The following is a 20856-nucleotide window of genomic DNA, read 5'->3' as shown; positions in this document are numbered from 1 at the left end:
CCCCGTCTTTAATCCCTGTGCTGTGTGGCAGCCACGGTAGCACTCTGTGTGGGAACAGACTGGAGCTGCATACAGTAGGCTCCCTGTACTGGCCAAACTTGTCTTGTGCACAGCTCAGTTTGAAGTCCCACAGAATTGTGGTACATGTGTAGGAAGACAAGGGTCAGAGTTGGAGATTTCAATCGCTTGTTTACCAACTGTTCCCTGCCAGATACAGTTAGGCCCCAGGAAAGGTCTACGGGGGTAGCTGAAATAATGGCTTGCCGTCACTCAAAAGCACCCGCGGGAGCAGCAGGAACGTTATTATGAAAGACAGTTATGACAGTCCAGGAAAAAGAAGCTCAGATTTCAACGAGCTTAATTTTCTGATACTTGGACAGGGAGCTTTCTCACAATGACTAATGGGCTTTCACTGCCAAGCCAAAGCACAGAAACTTTTCTGCACTGCCACCTAGACTGAAGTCTCTTTTAGAGGCTAAGTTAGGCCTCTAACCTGTCCTTAGGGAGAGGATAACTGTACCTACAGGATACGGTGATTTATTCTAAGCTGACAAACTCAATAAAGCCAAAGGTACAGACCCCCATGGGACCAGAATGAGCCATTACCAAACAACAGAAAGAAAATGGAAATCTCTTGTATTACAGAGGTCTGTAACATCACACCACTCAATCATTGTGACATTTGAGCGGGCCACAGACAGCGCGGGGACAGTGGATTTTACCTTTTTGTGGAAAAGGTTCCAAAAAGTGGTGTCTTTTTTTTTTTTTTTTTCAATTTGGGGATGCTATTCTTTGCTGGTTAGTGACTGAGCTTGTTCACAACTATACGCTGTGTAATAATAAAAAAAAAAATTGTATGTCAAACAGACCGCGCTCGACTTCACCACACCACAGACTGTATGAGTTGTAGCTGCTGCAGTAGTGGGCCAATCACACGTCACATTAAATCGAAGAACGCTTTCAGCAAGACCATACCAATAGTCTTTTTCCTAGATCTGGGTACAAAAAGGATCAAATGCAAGTATCGTTTAACTGGAGAACTGTCGATGCTGATTGGTTACTGGGTTATTTCCTATACTCGCCTTGTGTACCTTTAAAGATATACAAGGAGAGTATATAAAAGGCTCACCCTAGAGTTTGCATACAGGATTTTCAATCATGGAGCAGAGGCCTATTTAATGGTTTGCTTGCTGACACAAATTAATTTATATGCTGCTGGAGATTTTGAAAAAATCCAATCAGGGTTTCCTCGGTCGGGTCTTCAAAGTAACTAAAAGTACATTTTGACTCTGTGGCACACGTTAGAGAAAGTGAAACTTTCTCCAGCGTCAACTTTTTCTGCAAAGATTTCTTTTTTCCTTCCAAGCCCTTCTACTTCCACCTGAGGGATCACCTGCATTTCTGTTCCAGACACAGCCAAATGATCTGATCTTTTAATCTCCTTAAAAGGATTCCAGCAGGCAGTCTCCCATATAAATTACACTGAGCTGCTATTAGACAAGGATTTCTCCCGTCTTAAAAATAAAAACTACACGGCCTACAACATAGGACACGCTGTACAGCGCAGATGTGGCACACCACCGGCGTTCATTTTTAATCTAAACATCATGTTATTTAACCAGGGCTCCAGACTAACTTTTTGCCTTGGTTGCACTGGTGCGCCTAACTTTTTTTATTTAGGTGCGCCAGCACAAAATTTAGGTGCACCCAAATTTTTCCTTGCGTCGCCGTTAACGCTGAATGGCGATACACTATTTATATATATCTATATCTCTGTATTTTTTTACAAAGTGGGCTAAATGTTCAGTTTTAAGTCAAAGCCACTTTTCACAAACTCTTTCATTAAAAAATATTGTGATTAAAATAAAATGCAAAGAAAGGGTTTCCTTCCCAGTTTGAAAATATACAGCTGCAACACATGTAAATGAAAGCCTAGGAGATAGATAGAGATATATATATATATATATATATATATATATATATATATATATATATCTATCTATCTATCTATCTCTCTGAGGAAAGCTCCTTCACTTGTTTTCAACAACAATAACAGACAGACAGACAGAGAGAGAGGACGCCTGAATAGCTCAGTTGGTATATATAGAGGTTCTACTCCGACCTGCGGCCCTTTCCTCCATGTCATTCCCCCCTCTCTCTCCCCTTTCATGTCTTCAGCTTTCCTATCAAAATAAAGGCCTAAGTCGTTTAAACAAACAGACAGAAAGACAGGGAGACAGAGGGAGAGAGGGGGAGAGAGGGGGAGAGTGCGATGGACTGAAGCGTATGCTACTCACAGAGTGACGGCTGTCTCATTATGAATGGGTCCGGCACGGGTCGAATGTGCTTTGGCGGGTCAGCGGCGTTACACACGTCTTGTGAAGGCTCACTGCGCTGCATTTTTATGAACTATGATATTCTGGCCATGGGTCACATCTCTCGCCCAGGTCCAGCAGGCTCCGTCTCACACGCTATCACTCAACCAACTGAAGTTAGTTGCATTTAATAACTTCTAATGTGTTTTTCGCCGTGGCGGCCGCAATAACAGAGAGTTACCAGCGGAAACACTGGTACCAATACAGGTTTCCCTCTCATACTTAACAATGTACAGCTGTGTTAATAACAATTACAACTGTAGACAAATTTCAGCAGGGGGGGGGGGGCTGCGGGGAGGAGAGATCCAAACACAGGCACGGCTTTACAGAAGGAATGGGTCATGTAACGCAACATTAAACCGTATCGATAACAACGACATTGCTTCGTTCGTGGAGAGGCAGCGGATGCGAGGACGTTAGGTGCACCGGTGAGACCTAGGAACAATCTTAGTCGCACCCTTACAAATTTTGGTCGCATGTGAGGGGGACCCCGAAGCTCAACGCCAGGCCAATACAAAACGTCAAATAAACGTATAGTTAACCCTTATGTTGTCCTCCAGGTCCCGGTGACCCGAAGGACAACACAAGGGTTAAAATTCAGCTACACTGTTTTTCTTCTTCGGTACAAATGCCCAGCTGTTTGACGGAAGTGCCTGGTGTGATTATGATGTAGAACAAATATGTGCTATGATAAAAGGGAACAAACTGAACAGTTTACAGTTAACAGTTTACTGTACAGGTTTTGAATGTACCCTGCTGACTAATCAACACTATGGTGAGTCACTGCAGAAAGATATAGTGTGAAGCTGTTCCACCTGACGGCTACACACTGACACCAGTTTGGTGCGATATGTTACACTGTTAGCTCTCCAGAATTGGCTTTCCCTTTGCTGCATCTCTGATCCTCTACCACAGTTGCTCCAGGCCTCGGAGTGATGCTGCGTGTCTAACCAATCCACACTTCGCTTCTTCATTTCTACTTCCCTCTGCTTGGCGGTTTTTACGCTTCTATCAATAGTAGACAACATGCTTACCCTTGAATATTTCCACTAGCAGACCAGCAAAGCTGCGATCAAAGAACACTGTGTTCTGTCAGTGTGGTGCTCTGCAGAGTTCACTGATCAATGACCATTTATAAAATCTGTTTCAACATCTGGGCACTGAAGACAAGGAAATAATACTGCTCCTCCTCGGATGTCACAAACACGTAATCAGGCTTGAACCATAGGAAAGCACAATTGTGTTGAAACTAATTCTACTTTTCTTAACATCATCCAACAAAAGGGTATGAAATAGCACTTAAATACCGAGCCATCTAGTGTGCACTAGTCAGTCCCAAGAGGCCAATTTGTAATAGATTATATCCTGCTGAGCCAAGTGTACTCTCTGCTTCTTTTAAATAGTTTCATACTGCCATCTAGTGTCCATACCAGGAACAACAGCCCTTTCTTCACTAGTACTGTGTCCTAATTCTGTAGTGCAGTTTAGAATGGAAGAAATCAATCAGACCAAACAGGAAAATATTACAATCAGACATTAATCAGACTGCAACTTTAGAATGTTACTGTCAATTAAACTCTTTTTTTGCAGATGTGAGAAGGGCCCACATTTCCTTTGTGCAATGCATCGTAGTTTACATCAAAAGCACACAAATATCGACCTTTTTTTCAGCATACTTTGTCACTTAATGTGAAGTTGCTGTTAAAGGTTTAAGTCTGGCGTATCTCATATTTTTCTTACGGTCAACAAATCCATTAAAAAGACCCAAACCGAGGATGTGTCTCAAGGTACTTTCCTACTTCTCTCCGCTGTCTGCTGTGCCACTCAGCCCCAAGCCCATTTGTTCCTACTGAAGGTTTATATCTTTACAAAATGGGTGACACATATAGTTTCCTTTTTCCTAAAAACAGCTGGGCAACGTAGTCTTCAGCAAATGTTACTCAAACAGGACAAAAAAAGTACAGTTGTTGGGGACTATTTCCAGCTGCTCTAGTGAGCATTCACGGCAGCAGGATGGTGTGTGTGGGATTGAAAATAAACTCTGTGTGTGTGTGTGTGTGTGTGTGTTCATTGTAATGAAGTAACAGGTCATCCAGTGCAACAGTGTTTGTGGCTGACAGATGTGTCTCAAATAGTTGTTGGACAACAATGGAGCTCTGTGGCACAGTGGAAGAAGATATATCAGGCTTTGGATAAACAGGCAATACTTGTTAGGATCAATTCATTGTTGGTTCTTTTCTTTTCATTGGCGTTGTTGACAATAAGAAAAAATTAGAATATTACCAGCTTTGTCCTCGTCGGCTTGGCACACCCCACCCCACAGTATTCGTGACATATCTATTATAAAAAGGGGCATTGCGCTGAAACCAAGTGTAGTTCAAGGAACAATTTTAAAAAGCTGGTTAGAAGACGACATCAATTTGCATAAATCAGCCAATAAATACATGCTTTACATTCACATTTCAGGGCAGGATAAAATAAGCATGCACAAGTTTAAGGGTCATTAAACACATAAAAAGAGCTAATATTAAACCGCAAAAACAAAAGCATAAAGTTAGAAAAACTACAAGATGCAAGTAAGACTTTGTAGTGTGTCCTATGAACAGGTTAGTCTACTGTTAGTGTGACCTATCTCCACAGCGATGTGGAGTAAGCATGGCTACGCCATACATACTGTACATTCCAGGATCTGAAAAAAAAACACACTCTGGGTTGTTTGCATTTCTTTAAACCAATCAATCCCAATCGTCTTGGGTGGCGCTAAGCTCCGGACGCGAAAATAGTCTCGGGAAGGAACTTGTTTTGGTAGAACATTTGCACCCTTCAAAAGAAAACGCCACATACGATAAAAAATGAAGTCAACTGTTCACACACTGCAGTAAGGTGAGCTATTTAAGTTAGCTGGATACAAGGTTAAACGTAACTTGTTCTTACCAGTGTATCTCCGTGTGTATTTCGTTCATAGCAAACCCCCGCCAATCGGTCCCAAAATGTCCCAGTTAGATAGTAAATCCCGTAAACAATTTGCAAATCTTTACAATCATTCCCTGAAAGAACCGACGCAGGCCTGCCTTGTTGCACGATTCCAAATTTTCTTCAAAACCTGCCATTTTCAGCATGTAGCTTGCTAGCTCAAAGTTTGTTGTTGTCGTTTCCCGTATCAACCCGCAGAGAGCAGAAGATGCGGGGCGAAGCCTGACATCCGGCGCGTGATTTCAGGCTCTATCCTGGAAATGTACTTCCGTTGATCCAGACTAGTCTACTGTTAACCACTGATAACGTGTCTAAGTGAGTATGGAACACATGGGCTTTTGATTTCTTCCTCAGCTGTCATTTTTACATACATGAAAGCACAAACAGTACATGCACAAAAAATAAATAAATAAATAAATAATTAAAAAAAGCTGAGCCTTCATTTGTACTGAGGATGTGAAGGGTCAAATGCATTGGAAGCATCATAGCAGTGGCTCCAATGGACGGACTCTGTGAATCAAACATGGATGCAGCGAAACAGGACGACATGCGGGTGGAATGGGCTCATGCTTCATCCAGACATGCGGTAAATGGTGTTAAGTCATGAGGGAGAGCCACACTGGGTCATCATCATGCACAAGACACAGAGATGGAGAGGCAGATGAACTACAACTGATGTTTCATGGCAGACACATAAAGTTCTGTACATACCCAGAAAGAGCCTCTTAGGGATTCTGATCTCCTCGTCCTTACTGTCTGTTGCTACAGACAAAATAAATAAAGAGAACAAAAACAGGGAAAGAAAAAATAGCTTGGTTTTCTTCTCTCTTTTTTTTTTTTAATCAGCAAAGCTAGAGGTAAGCCGTGTTACGATAGGTTACTGAACTTGGGCATTACTTTGCAATACCGTGTGACGGTTGGTCAGACATTTCAGGTCATCACAAAACTACTGATAGTCTGATTCCCGGATTAGTTATATCACGGATTGCAGTGATATAACTAATCTGTCATCTGGCGTTGAAGACCACAACAAGGCAGCGGTGTTCCCACTGGCAGAGTTCGTTCAAGTATCATCGGCATCTTCGCACCCCCTGAAAACACGTTTTCTCATTTGGCTTCCAACTATGAGTGATTTGGTCCTACATAAAGACACAGGTTTCTGCCAAAGTTAGAACAGTTTTCGGTTATTTCAGATAGAGGGAATTTTTGTATTTCTGGTTTGTTTTTTTTCCTGTGCTCTTCTTAACAGAGATGGGAAGTTACCATTTATTTTTGTGCCGACTTTTTACTGTACTCCGTACATTTTTAAAAACACAAATATCGGTACTTTCTACTCCTTACATTTTACTAAATTAACTCGTTACTTTAGTTTCAAATAATTTCAGTGGAGTTACCGTTATTATTTTTCGAGTCATCAATACCGAATTCAATCTAATTGGATGGGAATATATACGTTGTTATAATATGCTGCAAATTGTGCCAACCGAAACACCACCAACTGCTGGCTTTCAAGAATTGACTATCAAATTTGAAAAAAAAACATAGAGGCAAAGGCATATTTTTGTTGTTATCAAAAGCTATTTGTTTCAGTAACTTTATTAAGTTCACGTTAATGGTCAGTTACATTTGTTCTCCTGCTAGCAATGGCGATGCCTTGGTTCGCTAGCATTTAGTTAAGTAACGTTAAGGTTAGCGATTTGAAAATCATCTAATACTAGCTGATAACAATATCTGCATGTACAGCTTTATATTAAAAACGAATTCAGTAACTTGATTTAGTGCAACAGTGCTGTAGTAACGTTACTCAAGGCCGTTCTTGTGTTCGAGACCACTTCAGTTAACTTTACTTGGTCTTTACTTTGGGCTAATGTTAACGTTAATGTCTCAAACCTCTCAGAAGTAGGTTAGAGGGCTCATGTTTGAATTCTCACAGAATCACAACTGAATTCAAATCTTGCTACTCAGTCAGAATCTTATTAACCCGGAGTCCCAGTCTCTGTCACAATAATCGTATATGTGATGTTTTAGGCCTATTGGCAGACATCCATTTAAAATGTCAGCATATAAAGAGCCTTTTTTCCATGTCCACTGAAGTTTCTCAGCTTGCACTCTAGTAACATCTGTGTGGTCCAGGTAGCTTAAACTGCTAATTAGCTTATAACGCTAGTCACCGGGCATGGGTAAAGTAAAAAGAAATCGCTATTTCTACACCACTAACAAGGCTCAAAATAGCACCACACTTCCACGGTAGCATAATGAGGGTCCCTACATGTAAACCGAAGCACTGAGAACTTTGGACGTGTACAGACAGTTTATTAAAAAGATAGTTTATAAAGACTGTACCAGTGCCCCGACGACAAGCGTTATAAGCTAATTAGCGGTTTGTGCTAAAACTGGTCACATTCGATTAGCATGAAAACATATCTCAGAGAACGGTCGACTCGGTATGTGTTATTAACCCCTAGGTTCATTTTGCCCGGAATTGTCCTTTAATTACCGAGCTTTAGAGTTGCTGGTGGGCAGATTTTCTTACATTCTGACAAAGCCGGACTAGCTGTTAACCCCTGCTTTCAGTGTTTATGCTAAGCTAAGCTAAGTGGCTGCTGGCTGTAGCCGTATATTTCCAGAGAGGGACAGTCTGGTTTGCACAAAATGCATACAACACAAATATATAAAAAAAAAAAAACCTCAAAGTAGTAAATCCACCAATCTGTGAAGTCTATCTAGAAGCTGTCTGGGAAATTAAATCTTTTAACGATGGACATTTAGCCTGACTTACACTGGTTGTCAAGATGGCTGACTGCTCTGCAGCTACAGGGTTCTCCTTTTTGATTGGAGACTACAAATATGTTAGTGCTTTCTGTACTACAGTTCTAGAGTTTATTTCATTTCCTCTGTATTTTATCATCTGACACTGAGCCTGCAGACATTAGCACTCATTGTCCCAGTGTCTTCCCCTCCCCTATCTTCAGACTGCCACAGGGACGGGAAGAACAGCTGAAGCATCCAATCCTGGAGCAGAAACAACAAGTGATACAGGCCTTGAAACACATGACCGAGAGAACCACAGAGGGCTGCTCCTTGTCCATTTTTTTGCAAAAGTGTGTACAACAAAATTTCAAAAAACAGATCCAATGTGTGTAAACATGTTGGGTATTGAATAACTTGATGAGGCTGTTAAGTAAGACAGTGTAGTTTTGACTTCTGTTTACAGGAACAGAGACATCTCAGTTTCTCTTAACTGTACTGCAAATGGCATTTTGGATTATTTCCCTTTGTTTCAATTGCTTCTTAAGGGAGGGCACATAACAGTCGGATAGATTTGGATGGCTAATATTGTTATAAAGTTGTAACTAAGTGCTAGAATCTAAAAATATCACGTACTTTTTCACAATAAATAAGGCATATATCAACTATTTTAAACAGGTAGATGTCTACTAATTGAATACTAGAAGAAAGAAATCTTTTTTTGCATTAAACAAAGTGATGCTTTCAAGCTTTTGGGCCACTAAAAACATTAAAAAGTACTGAGGTGCAGTATGAAGCCAGTGGTTCTTTCTTTTAGAGGGCTGATTTTTCAGAAATAGTTTTAAATCATCTCTTCACAAACACATCCTGCACATCACATCGTCGACAACAATCATCAGTGTAGCTAAAAGGCAACGTTCACATGTGTTGAAACAGGTTTAACTGGATTATTCAAACAGTACCATTTTAAGGAATGACCCTAGGGTCACTCACACTGGGAGGTAACGAGACTCACGCACAATCATTCACACATTCTTACACTCACTCACACGTGCACCACCTGCCTACACACATTCACACTTCGCTCCCTCTCAGATATTTTTATACTCTCACACACAATCCCACCTCACACGTTCTCTAACCCTCGCTCACATACACTCCCAAACACACACACACACGCTCTTTCATGTCCATAACAGCAGCACTTAATAAAAGCACACGCAGACCTTATCGCTCAGTAAACTAAGATAACTGTGTAACTCTGTATCTATAAAGAGGCCGTGCGGAGGGTTTCTGACCTATGAAGGAGCGTCTCTTTGTGTTGAGTTCAGTAGCCGTGCGGACGTCGGTGCACAGGCTCAGCATGATGAGCATGGTGACAATCATGATGATGCTCTGCCACAGCAGCAGTGTCTCGAAGTATCGGCCAAATCTGATGGGAGTAAAAATGACCAATTATGTAACATGTAATATGTAGCCGGCATGAAATACAGTGAAAGCTTTGCCACACATGCACGATTTTCTAGTTTTCATACAGAATCTGTGCTGCCGCAAAGACAGACTCAATAAAATGATGGTACTTAGTTGCAGCAGCTTGTAAAATGATTCCTTCAGGAAGATGTAGAGGAAATCAATTTGTTTACCCCTGCAAAACGTATCCCAGTATTTTCCCACTGTACTTTTTCTCCCTTTCAAATACACATACAGTACCTGCCACATTAGTTTAGTTGGCAAACAATAGTTTAGCGTAAACTACTCAGTAGTTTGGGGTTTTCAGAACCCTTGATGGTAAGGGACCAATGTGCCTTTGCGTAACCGGTTAGTACTCCAGTTTAACTCATTAAATAAAATACATTAAAGACCTTATATGGATCATTAGAAACCATGATTTAATTCAGCATACATGCAATCCACAAGCAGCTGCTATTCAGTTAACTTGTATAAGTAGCAACTTGTTCATCTGTTGTATCCATCGATACATTGGATTGAGCGGGTCGCAACAATGCAATGGCAGCTCGTGAGACGACCTCTTTTCAGCCGAATTTCAGAGAATAGCCCATTGATTCTTGAAGCATGCTAACTTTTTTTTTCTATAAAAAGGTAAATATGTTGGCTTATAGGCAGAAATGTATAGCCTACAATTAGCAGATTTTTTGAATGCTTTGTACAAAAGTGTATGGTGTGCGTGAACAGGCATTGGAGGCAGTGGTGTAGTCTACGTGATACGCAGGTATACGCAGTATACCCACTATGAAAGCTCCAGGATTTCCATATACCCACTTAAAAATGTCCAGTGACACACAACAACATACTTTCCATTATATTTTTGATATATTTTGAGTTGTCATCTGTGTTTTTCTTCTTCGCATAGACTAAATAAAAGGTATTTCCACTGGAAACTGGTGAATAAAAGTTATCTGAATGCGTCTTTGACGCTCAAAATCACCCTGGGGGAGGACAGTCAGACCCCCCCCCCACCCCCCCACCCCACTCTGATATGCCCCCCTTCCCCCTGGCCGAAGATTCTGACCCATATATATAGGCCAATATATGTATATACAGTACAGTATACCCACTACAATACATTAGACTACACCACTGATTGGAGGATGTGTTACCTAAAGAGTATCCGTAAGATGTTTGCCACCAGGAGGACCAGGCACACATATGTGGAGAAGCCCTCTGCATTCTGAGTCCGGCGGATGTCTCTGTATTGTGGGATGTAGGGCACCACCCCACCGAACACCATGGCCCCGGCAGCGACCCACGACACCAGGTTGTGAAACACGAACACAATCTGGTCAAACACCTCATCTTCCATGTTCAGTCGCTCACCTGTCCCACACCTGGACAACAAGTTGTGAAGTGATGTCCGCTGGCTTTCACGGGCTCAGTGGAGATTATTATGATGCGTGTATCCTCCTCTGGTTCCTTGTAGCGACTTTGACAGTGTAAAAAGAGTAACATCCGTGTTTCCTATGCATAACGTTGGTCCCTACACCGATTACACAGACAAAAAGACAGGCTACTGCCACGCCATCACAAGCCGAGCAGTGTATTATAAACAACGAGCCCGAGGGCTAACGCACAGTAGCTCCAGTAATATCTGAAAACGATAATCCAAACAGTGAGAACATTAATATATATTAGCTACAGTACCGACAGAACGACGCTCGCTAAAAACAGAGGTAGTTTGCAGTGGAGTAGACCTCTGTTATTCTGCTTAATAGGTCCCGATTCCCGTTTCTATAATTCAACACTTCTGTTGATGCTAGCTCGCCTGTTGAAAATGCTGCACTAAATTTAGAAGAATAAACTCCGAAGGTTCCTAAAATTGTCTAAAGCCCTTGATATTGTCAGGAAAACTGGAACTATTTTTTTGTTGCACAGGTTCCCTATGTTAATATTGTTTACTCACTGACTGTCCCATATGTGTGTTTCTGGTTTCTATCAATTAGTTGCTATTATATCGTCTTTGGTCTCGCCCACACTTCCTGAAACGTAACACGTCATGCGTTACGACAAAGATGTTAGACTCGATAAAGATAGTTCTCGCACTACCGTAGTCGTGTCAGTGGTTTTTAGACAAGAATGTGTGGATATGCACGGCTATTTATCAAGCTTTTCCTTTTGAAAGATAATTATTTCACAATTATTGAATATAAATAATGATATGATATAAATTAGCTAATCTATCAGCATCGCCTGAGTGCACCAACTCCACTGTTAGTTGCAGCAGACAATCAATTGTGGCCAATAAGTAGCTCTACCCCCTGCCCCTGGGGCCCCCATACTTAATCCTGCAGAGTAACATCCATTGCAGAATATAAAGTGAAGAATCTCACCATGCCTGTGTTTTGCCCTGTGTTTTCATCATGTTAAATATTTCATATAGCCATGGACTGTAAAAAAAAGCATATATATATATATATATATATGCATATATATATATATATATATATATTATTATATATAAAATAAGCATATTTTAGTAGACTAATTGCTTAGCACATCCCACCAGTAGGCTACACAGTTTAAATGCAACATATTCAGCAGGAGTGACTGTCACAGACACAAAATCCAGATTATACAGATTTATAAAGGTTTAATGAAAGTTATGTAACCCTCGCAGAAAGCCTTTCATCTCTCATCTGTCACTAATACCAGTTGAGAATGGGGTCTATGAGCCAAGATAATCTCTTAGCCTATATTAAAAACCAAAGCTCAGTGTGAGGAGAGGGAATTGTCCCTATTCCTCCACATCCCACAGAACACACCGTATAAACAGGATAAGCTAGTTTGCAAAGAGTTAATAAAAATGCTCTGTCAAAGTCGAGCTAGTCAAAGTAAGTCAGCATAAGAGTCTTGTGTTGTTGCAGAGGAAGAATCAAATAGGTAGCCTACAAACAATGTTATGTAGACTAGTTACTGCCGTGTCTTGTGACGTAGATGAGCAGCCCCATACTGAAGCCTGGACGGGCCAGGGAAGAGGGAAGTCGGCTTCGGGAGAGCTTGAGAGGAATGGAAGAAGAGGTGGAAGATTACAAGGCCGCTCTGAAGTTCACGCAGGAGGTAGTAGCATTGCTCACTGCATTGTTGGCGAGCCTTACCCAACAGCTGGAACAATTGCAGCAGCGTGAGAACATGTACCAGAAATGTATGAAAGTGTATGAGTAAACGGAAAACCAACTCACATTGGTGAGAGGGCAACCACTCAACGACAGGGGCCCTCTGCCATGCATAAAGTATCTGGGTTACCCACCAACATTAACAAAACAAACCTCCAAAGAAATTAGGGCTGCACCAACAATCGCAATTTCATTGGGAAAGTTTACCTCTAAAGTTAGTTTAGCCAAATGTTTATTTTTTCCAAAGTGCTACCATGCTGCTAACATGCATGTGTATTTCTCAGTACTGACACATATCCCACAGCCTGGTTGACACCAGACCCTTCTCAGTTGTAACTGAGTTGTAACTGAGAGTGGGTCTAATGGGAAGGTTCATTCACAGCTCATTTCCAAAGGGGCGTCACCAACGGACGCCGCTCAAATGCCTCTGGGCGCAATTGGATAGTCCTTCAACCAATCAGATCAACGATCCGGGTGACGTAGCAGCGACCGCGGCACCAACGGGTTCTCTTAATACAGCCATGGTTGCTGCACTTCGGTGGCCGTCATGTTGAATGTAAACAAAGAGCTGCTTAGGTTGTGATTGGTGTAAAGCCCGCCTCAACGGTTGTGATTGGTGCCTCGATTTGGAAAAATTGGGAATGGGTTTGAATGGGCTCTTGGCCAGACGGACTTGCAGAGCAAATCTCAAATTTGCCGGAAGTTCGTCAGGGTTTTCCCAGACTAATCCCAGGTTAAGGAGCCTTGGAACACCATGTAAACACATTTTTATTTACTACAAAAAAAGGAAAATGGTTTTCTGACCAAGAATCGTAATGTAGAGATGTATATGTATGTAGACTTTTCCAAACCATTTTTTTAAATTTTTTTTTTACCCTCAACGTGTAAGGAATACATTGGATGCATTCATACTGCTTCATACAATATTTTCTAAGCAGACTAGCATCATTTTTTGAGCGTTGCATTGGTAATTATACAGAAGGATTTTTTTTTTCTTCAAACTTTAAGCATGGTTGTTGTTCATTAAGTCATAACTAGTTCATGTTATCAAGAAAAACCCTATGATTTGGAAACATTTTCAGGGGCAATAGTAACATATATTATTTATTATTTAATTATATATAATTTGACATTTTGGGAAAACACTTATTCACTTATTCAGTTGGTTGCTGGTGAACCTCACACTGCTCCCGGCCAAGAAGTAGTCCTGCACATATCTATTAACTAGTTACTAGTCTATATCCTCGACATTCCACTTCCAGGATTGCTCCGTTGCCGACGGACATTTCGCCGGATTTCACTCATTTAGGCCGGATATCCATTGCCTTGGGCTTCCTTTGTGCTGGCATTTTAAATTCCGGATGATTTCTGAGGACTATGGTTAACTGCTCTTCAGATCTCTGCAGGGTAAATCCAGACAGCTAGCTAGACTATCTGTCCAATCTGAGTTTTCTGTTGCAAGACTAAAACAACTTTTAAACGTACACACGTTCCACCAAAACAAGTTCCTTCCCGAGGCTATTTTGGCAGTGCGGCTTTTCCCGGTGTTTAGCGCCTCCCATGAAGATTGTGATTGGTTTAAAGAAATGCCAATAAACCAGAGCACGTTTTTTTCTCCCATCCCGGAATGCTGTGTGGACTAGCCAGACCCTCCTCCGCAGCGCTGTGGAGGAAGGTCTGGCAATGCGAGACTATCCTACATAACCCCTTGGAAAACTAAAACTTGTTGTTTTAACACTTCGATTTTGTATGGAACAAACAATATATAATGTGTAAATTAGTGAGTTTTAAAGTTGCGGGGGGAGGGAGGGAGGGGGGGGAGATTTTGTTACCTTCTAACAGAGCCATGCAGGCTCGCTGTTTACCCTTACCCCATATTCAACACTTGCTGTTGATTCGGTCTATTCTATCGCATGGATGTATTATAGACTAACACTAATCCTTTGGTCTACCCCACACTTCCTGAAATGTCACGCGTTACGACAAAGATGTTCGACTCAAATAAAGATAGTTGTGTGTGTGTGTGTGTGTGTGTGCCCCCCCGTCCCCTGCCTGAGTTAATTCTGCAGGCAATACATATCGTAATGAAGAGTAACATCAATTGCAGAAGGGGCCTAATAGAAAGTGAAGAATCTCAACATAGCTCTCAGCAGAGCTTCATCTTCTTCATATTTTTCATGTAACCATGGACTGTAAAAATAAGCATGTAACATGGTTGGTTGTAGTAGACTAATTGCTTAGCACATCCCACCAGTACACGGTGTAAATGCAACATATTCAGCAGGAGTGACTGTCACTGACACAAAACTCAGATTATACAGATTTATAAAGGTTTAATGAAAGTTATGTAACCCTCGTGGCAGAAAGCCTTTCATCTCTCATCTGTCACTATACGATCCAGGATAATCTATTATATAAAAACCAAAGCTCAGTGTGAGGAGAGGGAATTGTTCCTACTCCTCCACATCCCACAGAACACAAAGTGAACAGGGTACACTAGTTTACAAAGAGTTAATAAAAATGCTCTGTCAAAGTCAAGCTAGTCTAAGTAAGTCCGCAGGAAATGGCAAATTCAGTCAAATGTACCTTCATATTAAAAGCGTATAACATGTCAACTGCGGGAAATGAGTCTTGTGGTGTTTCAGAGGTGTGGATGAATCAAATAGGTGCAAACCATTTTATGTAGTTACTGCTACATTTTGTTAAAACAAACTTCACATGTTGCAACGTAGACACGTTAAATTCCATAAAAACTTACCACAGTAAACAGATACAGACTTACATTTTAAATCCTACATAAAAACTGCCTTTTATGTTCGAGATCCCATTCATTTTCCTTTGGAAATTGTTAATAAATGACCACTGGTAGAATGTAGTTGAATGTAGTAAGTATATTCACTCCAGTACTGTACTTAAGTACAAATTTGAGGTATTTGTTCTTTCTACTTCTACTCCACAACATTTCAGAGAGAAATATTGTACTTTTTTACTCCACTACATTCATCTGACAACTTTAGTTACTTTACAAATTAAGATTTTTGCGCACAAAACACATGTAGTTTATGAAATACAATGTTTTATTATGAATTAAATTACCCAAAAATATAACGGCCTACAAGTCCAGCTGAAATAATTAGCAGATTAAACACTTAGTTGATTGACAGAACTGTTTGGATCGTTTCCAGTTTCTAAAATTAAAGGATTTTTCTGCATTGAGTACTTTTACCATTAATACTGTAAGTACATTTTCCTGATGATACTTACTCACTTTTACTTAAGAAACATTTCCAATGCAGGACTTCTACTTGTAACAGAGCATTTTTACAGTGTGATCTGAATACTTCTTCCACCACTGAGTATGACATGCTGCTATGTTGTCTGGCATGTTTGGTAATGGCTTTTGTCTGACAATTTGGCATATTTATTTTAATATTTAATCTCATCCTTGACTGACACTTAACTGCATGACTATATTTGTATTTCTTTATTCTCTTTGAGAGTTCACTGAAGAAGAAAATGTAGCAAATGCTTTTGTCAGGTGACCTTTATTTTGAAACGACCAAAACTCCAAGAGGAAGTTACATTGTTTTCACTTCCTTCGACTTATTTTTCCGCAAAGTTATGGGAGTTTGCTAACGTTTTTTGAGGTGAAACTGAGTGGGGATTTTTACAGGCGTTGTCACAACCCAGTTTAACCAACCAAACAACTATCTTCAGGTTGTACGACCGAGATTTAAATTTCCATCGCAAGATTAGTGTGTTGTTGAAGAAATGATGTCAAAAACAGACTGCAAAGCAGCTAAAGATATGACAGAGGCGGTGAGTTTGTCTTATGTGAGCTGTGTCTTGTTAATGCATTACTGGCACGCAAACATTATCATACAGATTTTTTTTCTGACGTTTTTCTTTGCCTTTAGATGGAGGAATCGATGCAGCGACTTCAGGGAAGATTCCAACTAATGTCTGAACAGCTGGAGTCCAAAAATATCCTTTTTCGTGACCTGTTCCTGCTGTAAACACAGCTGTTAACTTCACGGCATGCTTCTCTTTTTTTTTTTTTTTTGGCGTTTCCCGGTTTACCTCAGAAATGACGCAGCAGTCATTTTTGGAGGATCTTTGCTAAACAGTTAGCTTAAAAAACACCTGAGAATACTTCCAATAAGACGTGTCCCCCCCCCCCCTCTATAAGATATACAGGCTTAGGTGCAGTTTAGTGTCACATGTTATTTTCCAAAAACATGGTGAACTGAAAAGATGATGAGGGTCTTATTTGAGACAGGTTAGGGTTGGGGTAGGGTTAGGGGTAGGGTTAGGGTAGCACAGGTGGTTTAGCAGGTCATAATTAATTAAGGATATTGTATGGGGAATTTGTGACACTAAACTGCACGTATAGACGATAAGGGGGAATTTGTGACACTGAACTGCACGTATAGACGATAAGGGGGAATTTGTGACACTGAACTGCACGTATAGACGATAAGGGGGAATTTGTGACACTAAACTGCACGTATAGACGATAAGGGGGAATTTGTGACACTGAACTGCACGTATAGACGATAAGGGGGAATTTGTGACACTGAACTGCACGTATAGACGATAAGGGGGAATTTGTGACACTAAACTGCACGTATAGACGATAAGGGGGAATTTGTGACACTAAACTGCACGTATAGACGATAAGGGGAATTTGTGACACTAAACTGCACGTATAGACGATAAGGGGGAATTTGTGACACTGAACTGCACGTATAGACGATAAGGGGGAATTTGTGACACTAAACTGCACGTATAGCCGTTAAGGGGGAATTTGTGACACTGAACTGCACGTATAGACGTTAAGGGGGAATTTGTGACCCTAAACTGCACGTATAGACGATAAGGGGGAATTTGTGACACTAAACTGCACGTATAGCCGATAAGGGGGAATTTGTGACACTGAACTGCACGTATAGACGATAAGGGGGAATTTGTGACACTGAACTGCACGTATAGACGATAAGGGGGAATTTGTGACCCTAAACTGCACGTATAGACGTTAAGGGGGAATTTGTGACACTAAACTGCACGTATAGACGATAAGGGGGAATTTGTGACACTAAACTGCACGTATACCAGATATACATTTGTCAAATGTAACTTAAAATTTGAATGAAAATAAATAGTGTGCGGCAAAGCTGAACACATTTTCAGTTTTTAGCCTTGTAGCCCAGTCCCATTCCTCTTTAATTAGACCCTCCTTTAATTAGATGTTGTTTACAGTATACAGTCCCACTTGCAAGTGGGACAAAAAAATAAAAAATAAAATGATGAGGAATACACGTCGCTGTAAATCATTAACCCTTGTGTTGTCCTCCCGGGTCAAAACTAAAAATGAACACTTTTTAATGCTTGTTTGTTTTCCAACACTTTTGCCGCTTTGTTCCCCACTACCACCAGTATGTACATATGGTATGGTACTTCCACCAACTTATTACCACTAGTTTTACAATTATTTTTTTTGAAATTTGTGGTCAATAAACCTCATTCATATGAAATCAGAAAAACAAAAAGACAAAATTAGAAATTGTTTTGAAAAATAGTTAAGATCAAAGGCAAGGTTATCTAACTGGATAACATGTACAGTTGCTGGCAGAGTTTTCCTTCACTTTACCACTAGAGGAGATGGGAACCCGCATTGACGGCCTTGAAAAGAACGTGTCTGAGCTCATGACACAGGCTGGTATGGAGGAGCAGGCCATTTCCAAGTGACCACAGGCCTGCAGTCATCTGCCCGTCAAAAACTGAGGGGTTCCTTTTGCTTTACCAATAGTGATGTCATTTTAGTGGTGACTACAAAGTTCCTCACATTCGTCAAACATTTTGAAATGGGACTTATAACTTGACTAATCAGTTTGCCTCTAATTTTGAGATTGGCCAAATGTATGCGTTTTCCAAGGTGCTACCATGCTGCTAACAAATCCATGTGTATTTCTCAGTACTAACACTAATTCCAGGTGAAAGAGCCTTGGAACAGCATGTCAACAACACATTAGCACTACAAAAAAAAGAAAATATTTTTCGGTCCAAGAAGCATAAGGGTGCCATGTAAAGATGTATACAATGTAGAATTTTTGAACCTTTTTTTTTTTTTTTTTTATTTGTACCCTCACGGTGTAAGGAATAGATGGGATGCATTCACACTACCTCATACAATATTTTAAAACACTTTTTTTTAATATCTTGAAACCTGCATTGTATACATGCTGTAGTGTTCTGCACTTTTACTGGCATATTGCCACTTTTCACCACCCCCAACTGTAAATATGTGTGTGCATATGTGCAGATTATGTGGACGTATTTCCCTTAGGCAAACAATGCAGGGACCTGCTTGGCAGAACAGTGTTGCTCTACAGTGCCTTCGGCGGTCAAACACTCAACAGGCTACACTTAAAGGGTAACTACCCTTCAACCTGGACCCTATTTTACTATGTTTTTGTGTATAAGTGACTGATGGGAACAACAATCTTTGATATTTGTCCAGTATTAAGCAAGATTGCTGCAGTCGGCAGCAGAGAAACAAGCTACAATGTAAGTCAACAGGGCGATTGTCCATCTTGTATTTACCTTCACAAAAGTGCTCGTTTTGCCGCTGACAGGCTCAGATTAATATTCTAAATGTTTGACAACTTTATGGAAAGGATTTCTAAGGAGGTCGTCCTTTCTGTTAAAGAGTAAGATCCTTTTTTTAAACATAAAAACATCCGTGAAATTGCGTTGGCTAAACCCACCAGACTCCATGTAAATAAACTAAAAATAAGAAATTTTAGCGTCGTAAAATACACTTCATTCAAAGTCGACAGAAACAAAATAAAACAATCAAAAGCCGTTTTGGTTTGTCTTTCCACTTTTCCAACCATCAACACACGGTTTACTGATTTTACATGTGAAAATATGTTGGCTCTATACACGCTAAAAGTATTGCTTTTTTAAATGGAGTCTGGTGGGTTTAGCGTTAGCGACTTCAGAGCTGTTTCTGGTCAAACAGAACGGTCTCAAAGAGGTTTTAAAGGTCTATCCTTGAAGGGATCCTTTCCATAAAGTTGTCAGACACTTAGAATATTAATCTGAGCCTGTCAGTGGCAAAACGAGCACTTTTGTGAAGGTAAATACAAGCTGGACAATCGCCCTGTTGACTTACATTGTAGCTTGTTTCGCGCAGCGATCTCGCTTAATACTGGACCAATTTCAAAGGCTGTTGTTCCTATCAGTCACTTAGACACAAAAACATAGGAAAATAGGGTCCAGGTTGAAAACAATGGTAGTTACCCTTTAAACACAGAGGAAAGAAAATAATAAAGTCTTAACACCAAAGAAAATGTACAGCATGTTACGTGAGCAGGCATTCAAGCTGTTGACAGCAAAGCCAAGGAGACAGTCAAGCTGAACTGGTACTTTGACTGTACTCTGGCGTCCGTACACACACTTAACATGTCATTTTAACAAGGGTTATCTTCATTTTTATTTTTTTAATCAAAATAAGTGTGTATAGCTTTAGTCCTCGTTTACACAGCAAATAGTTTCTACCATGTCTTTTAAATTGTAACCTAAGCTCTGTCGGTAGGTTGTCTATATCCTGAATAAGTCACTTAATGTGCACACAGTGGCATCTAAAATTAGACATGACGTTATTGGTAGAAAATCTAGTTTTGAAAGAATTAGTAACCTATATGAAAAAAACACCAACGTCATTTGAATGCTTTAAATAACTGACTAAATGTAGTAATTTATTTGTTCATAGAAATACAGCTCACCATATCGTTTTGGATCATTTGCAGTACACTAATGTCACACTATATCAGGTTAAAAATGTCATGTAAAGTGAGATATTCAGTAGCTTTAAAACTGTACGGTGGAAGTGGTGACTACTACCCGTACAGTAGGTTGACATGCTGCTAATAGAGGATTTGCAAACTGAAGGATTCTTTTAAAGTGCTCATATTGTGCTCATTTTCAGGTTCATAATTAAAAGGTTATATCAGAATAGGTTTACATGGTTTAATTTTCAAAAAAACATATTTTTGTTGTACTGCACATTGCTGCAGCTCCTCTTTCCACCCTGTGTGTTGAGCTCTCTGTTTTAGCTACAGAGTGAG

At 40.4% G+C, this 20856-nt stretch overlaps 1 protein-coding gene across 2 annotated transcripts in view; it reads right to left on the bottom strand.

Annotated features, from left to right (window-relative positions):
- slc66a2 (solute carrier family 66 member 2) overlaps positions 1-11591 on the bottom strand; it is a 30963-nt gene extending 19372 nt beyond the window's left edge. Inside the window, exons 1-3 of one of the 2 annotated variants that reach the window (XM_078267015.1) lie at positions 10715-11591; positions 9395-9528; positions 6060-6110 (exon numbers count right to left, since the gene is read on the bottom strand). In XM_078267015.1, coding sequence (XP_078123141.1) covers positions 6060-6110; positions 9395-9528; positions 10715-10917 — 388 coding nt within the window. In that variant the 5' untranslated portion in view covers positions 10918-11591. The remainder of the gene's footprint in view (positions 1-6059; positions 6111-9394; positions 9529-10714) is intronic. The other variant, XM_078267016.1, reaches the window with a different exon arrangement.
- Positions 11592-20856: the final 9265 nt, after the last annotated feature.

This window comes from Sander vitreus, chromosome 14, assembly GCF_031162955.1.
Source record: "Sander vitreus isolate 19-12246 chromosome 14, sanVit1, whole genome shotgun sequence".
In the NCBI taxonomy this organism is placed as follows: domain Eukaryota; kingdom Metazoa; phylum Chordata; class Actinopteri; order Perciformes; family Percidae; genus Sander; species Sander vitreus.
The sequence above is the reverse complement of the archived record's forward strand: the minus strand, read 5'-3'. Positions and strand labels throughout refer to the sequence as shown.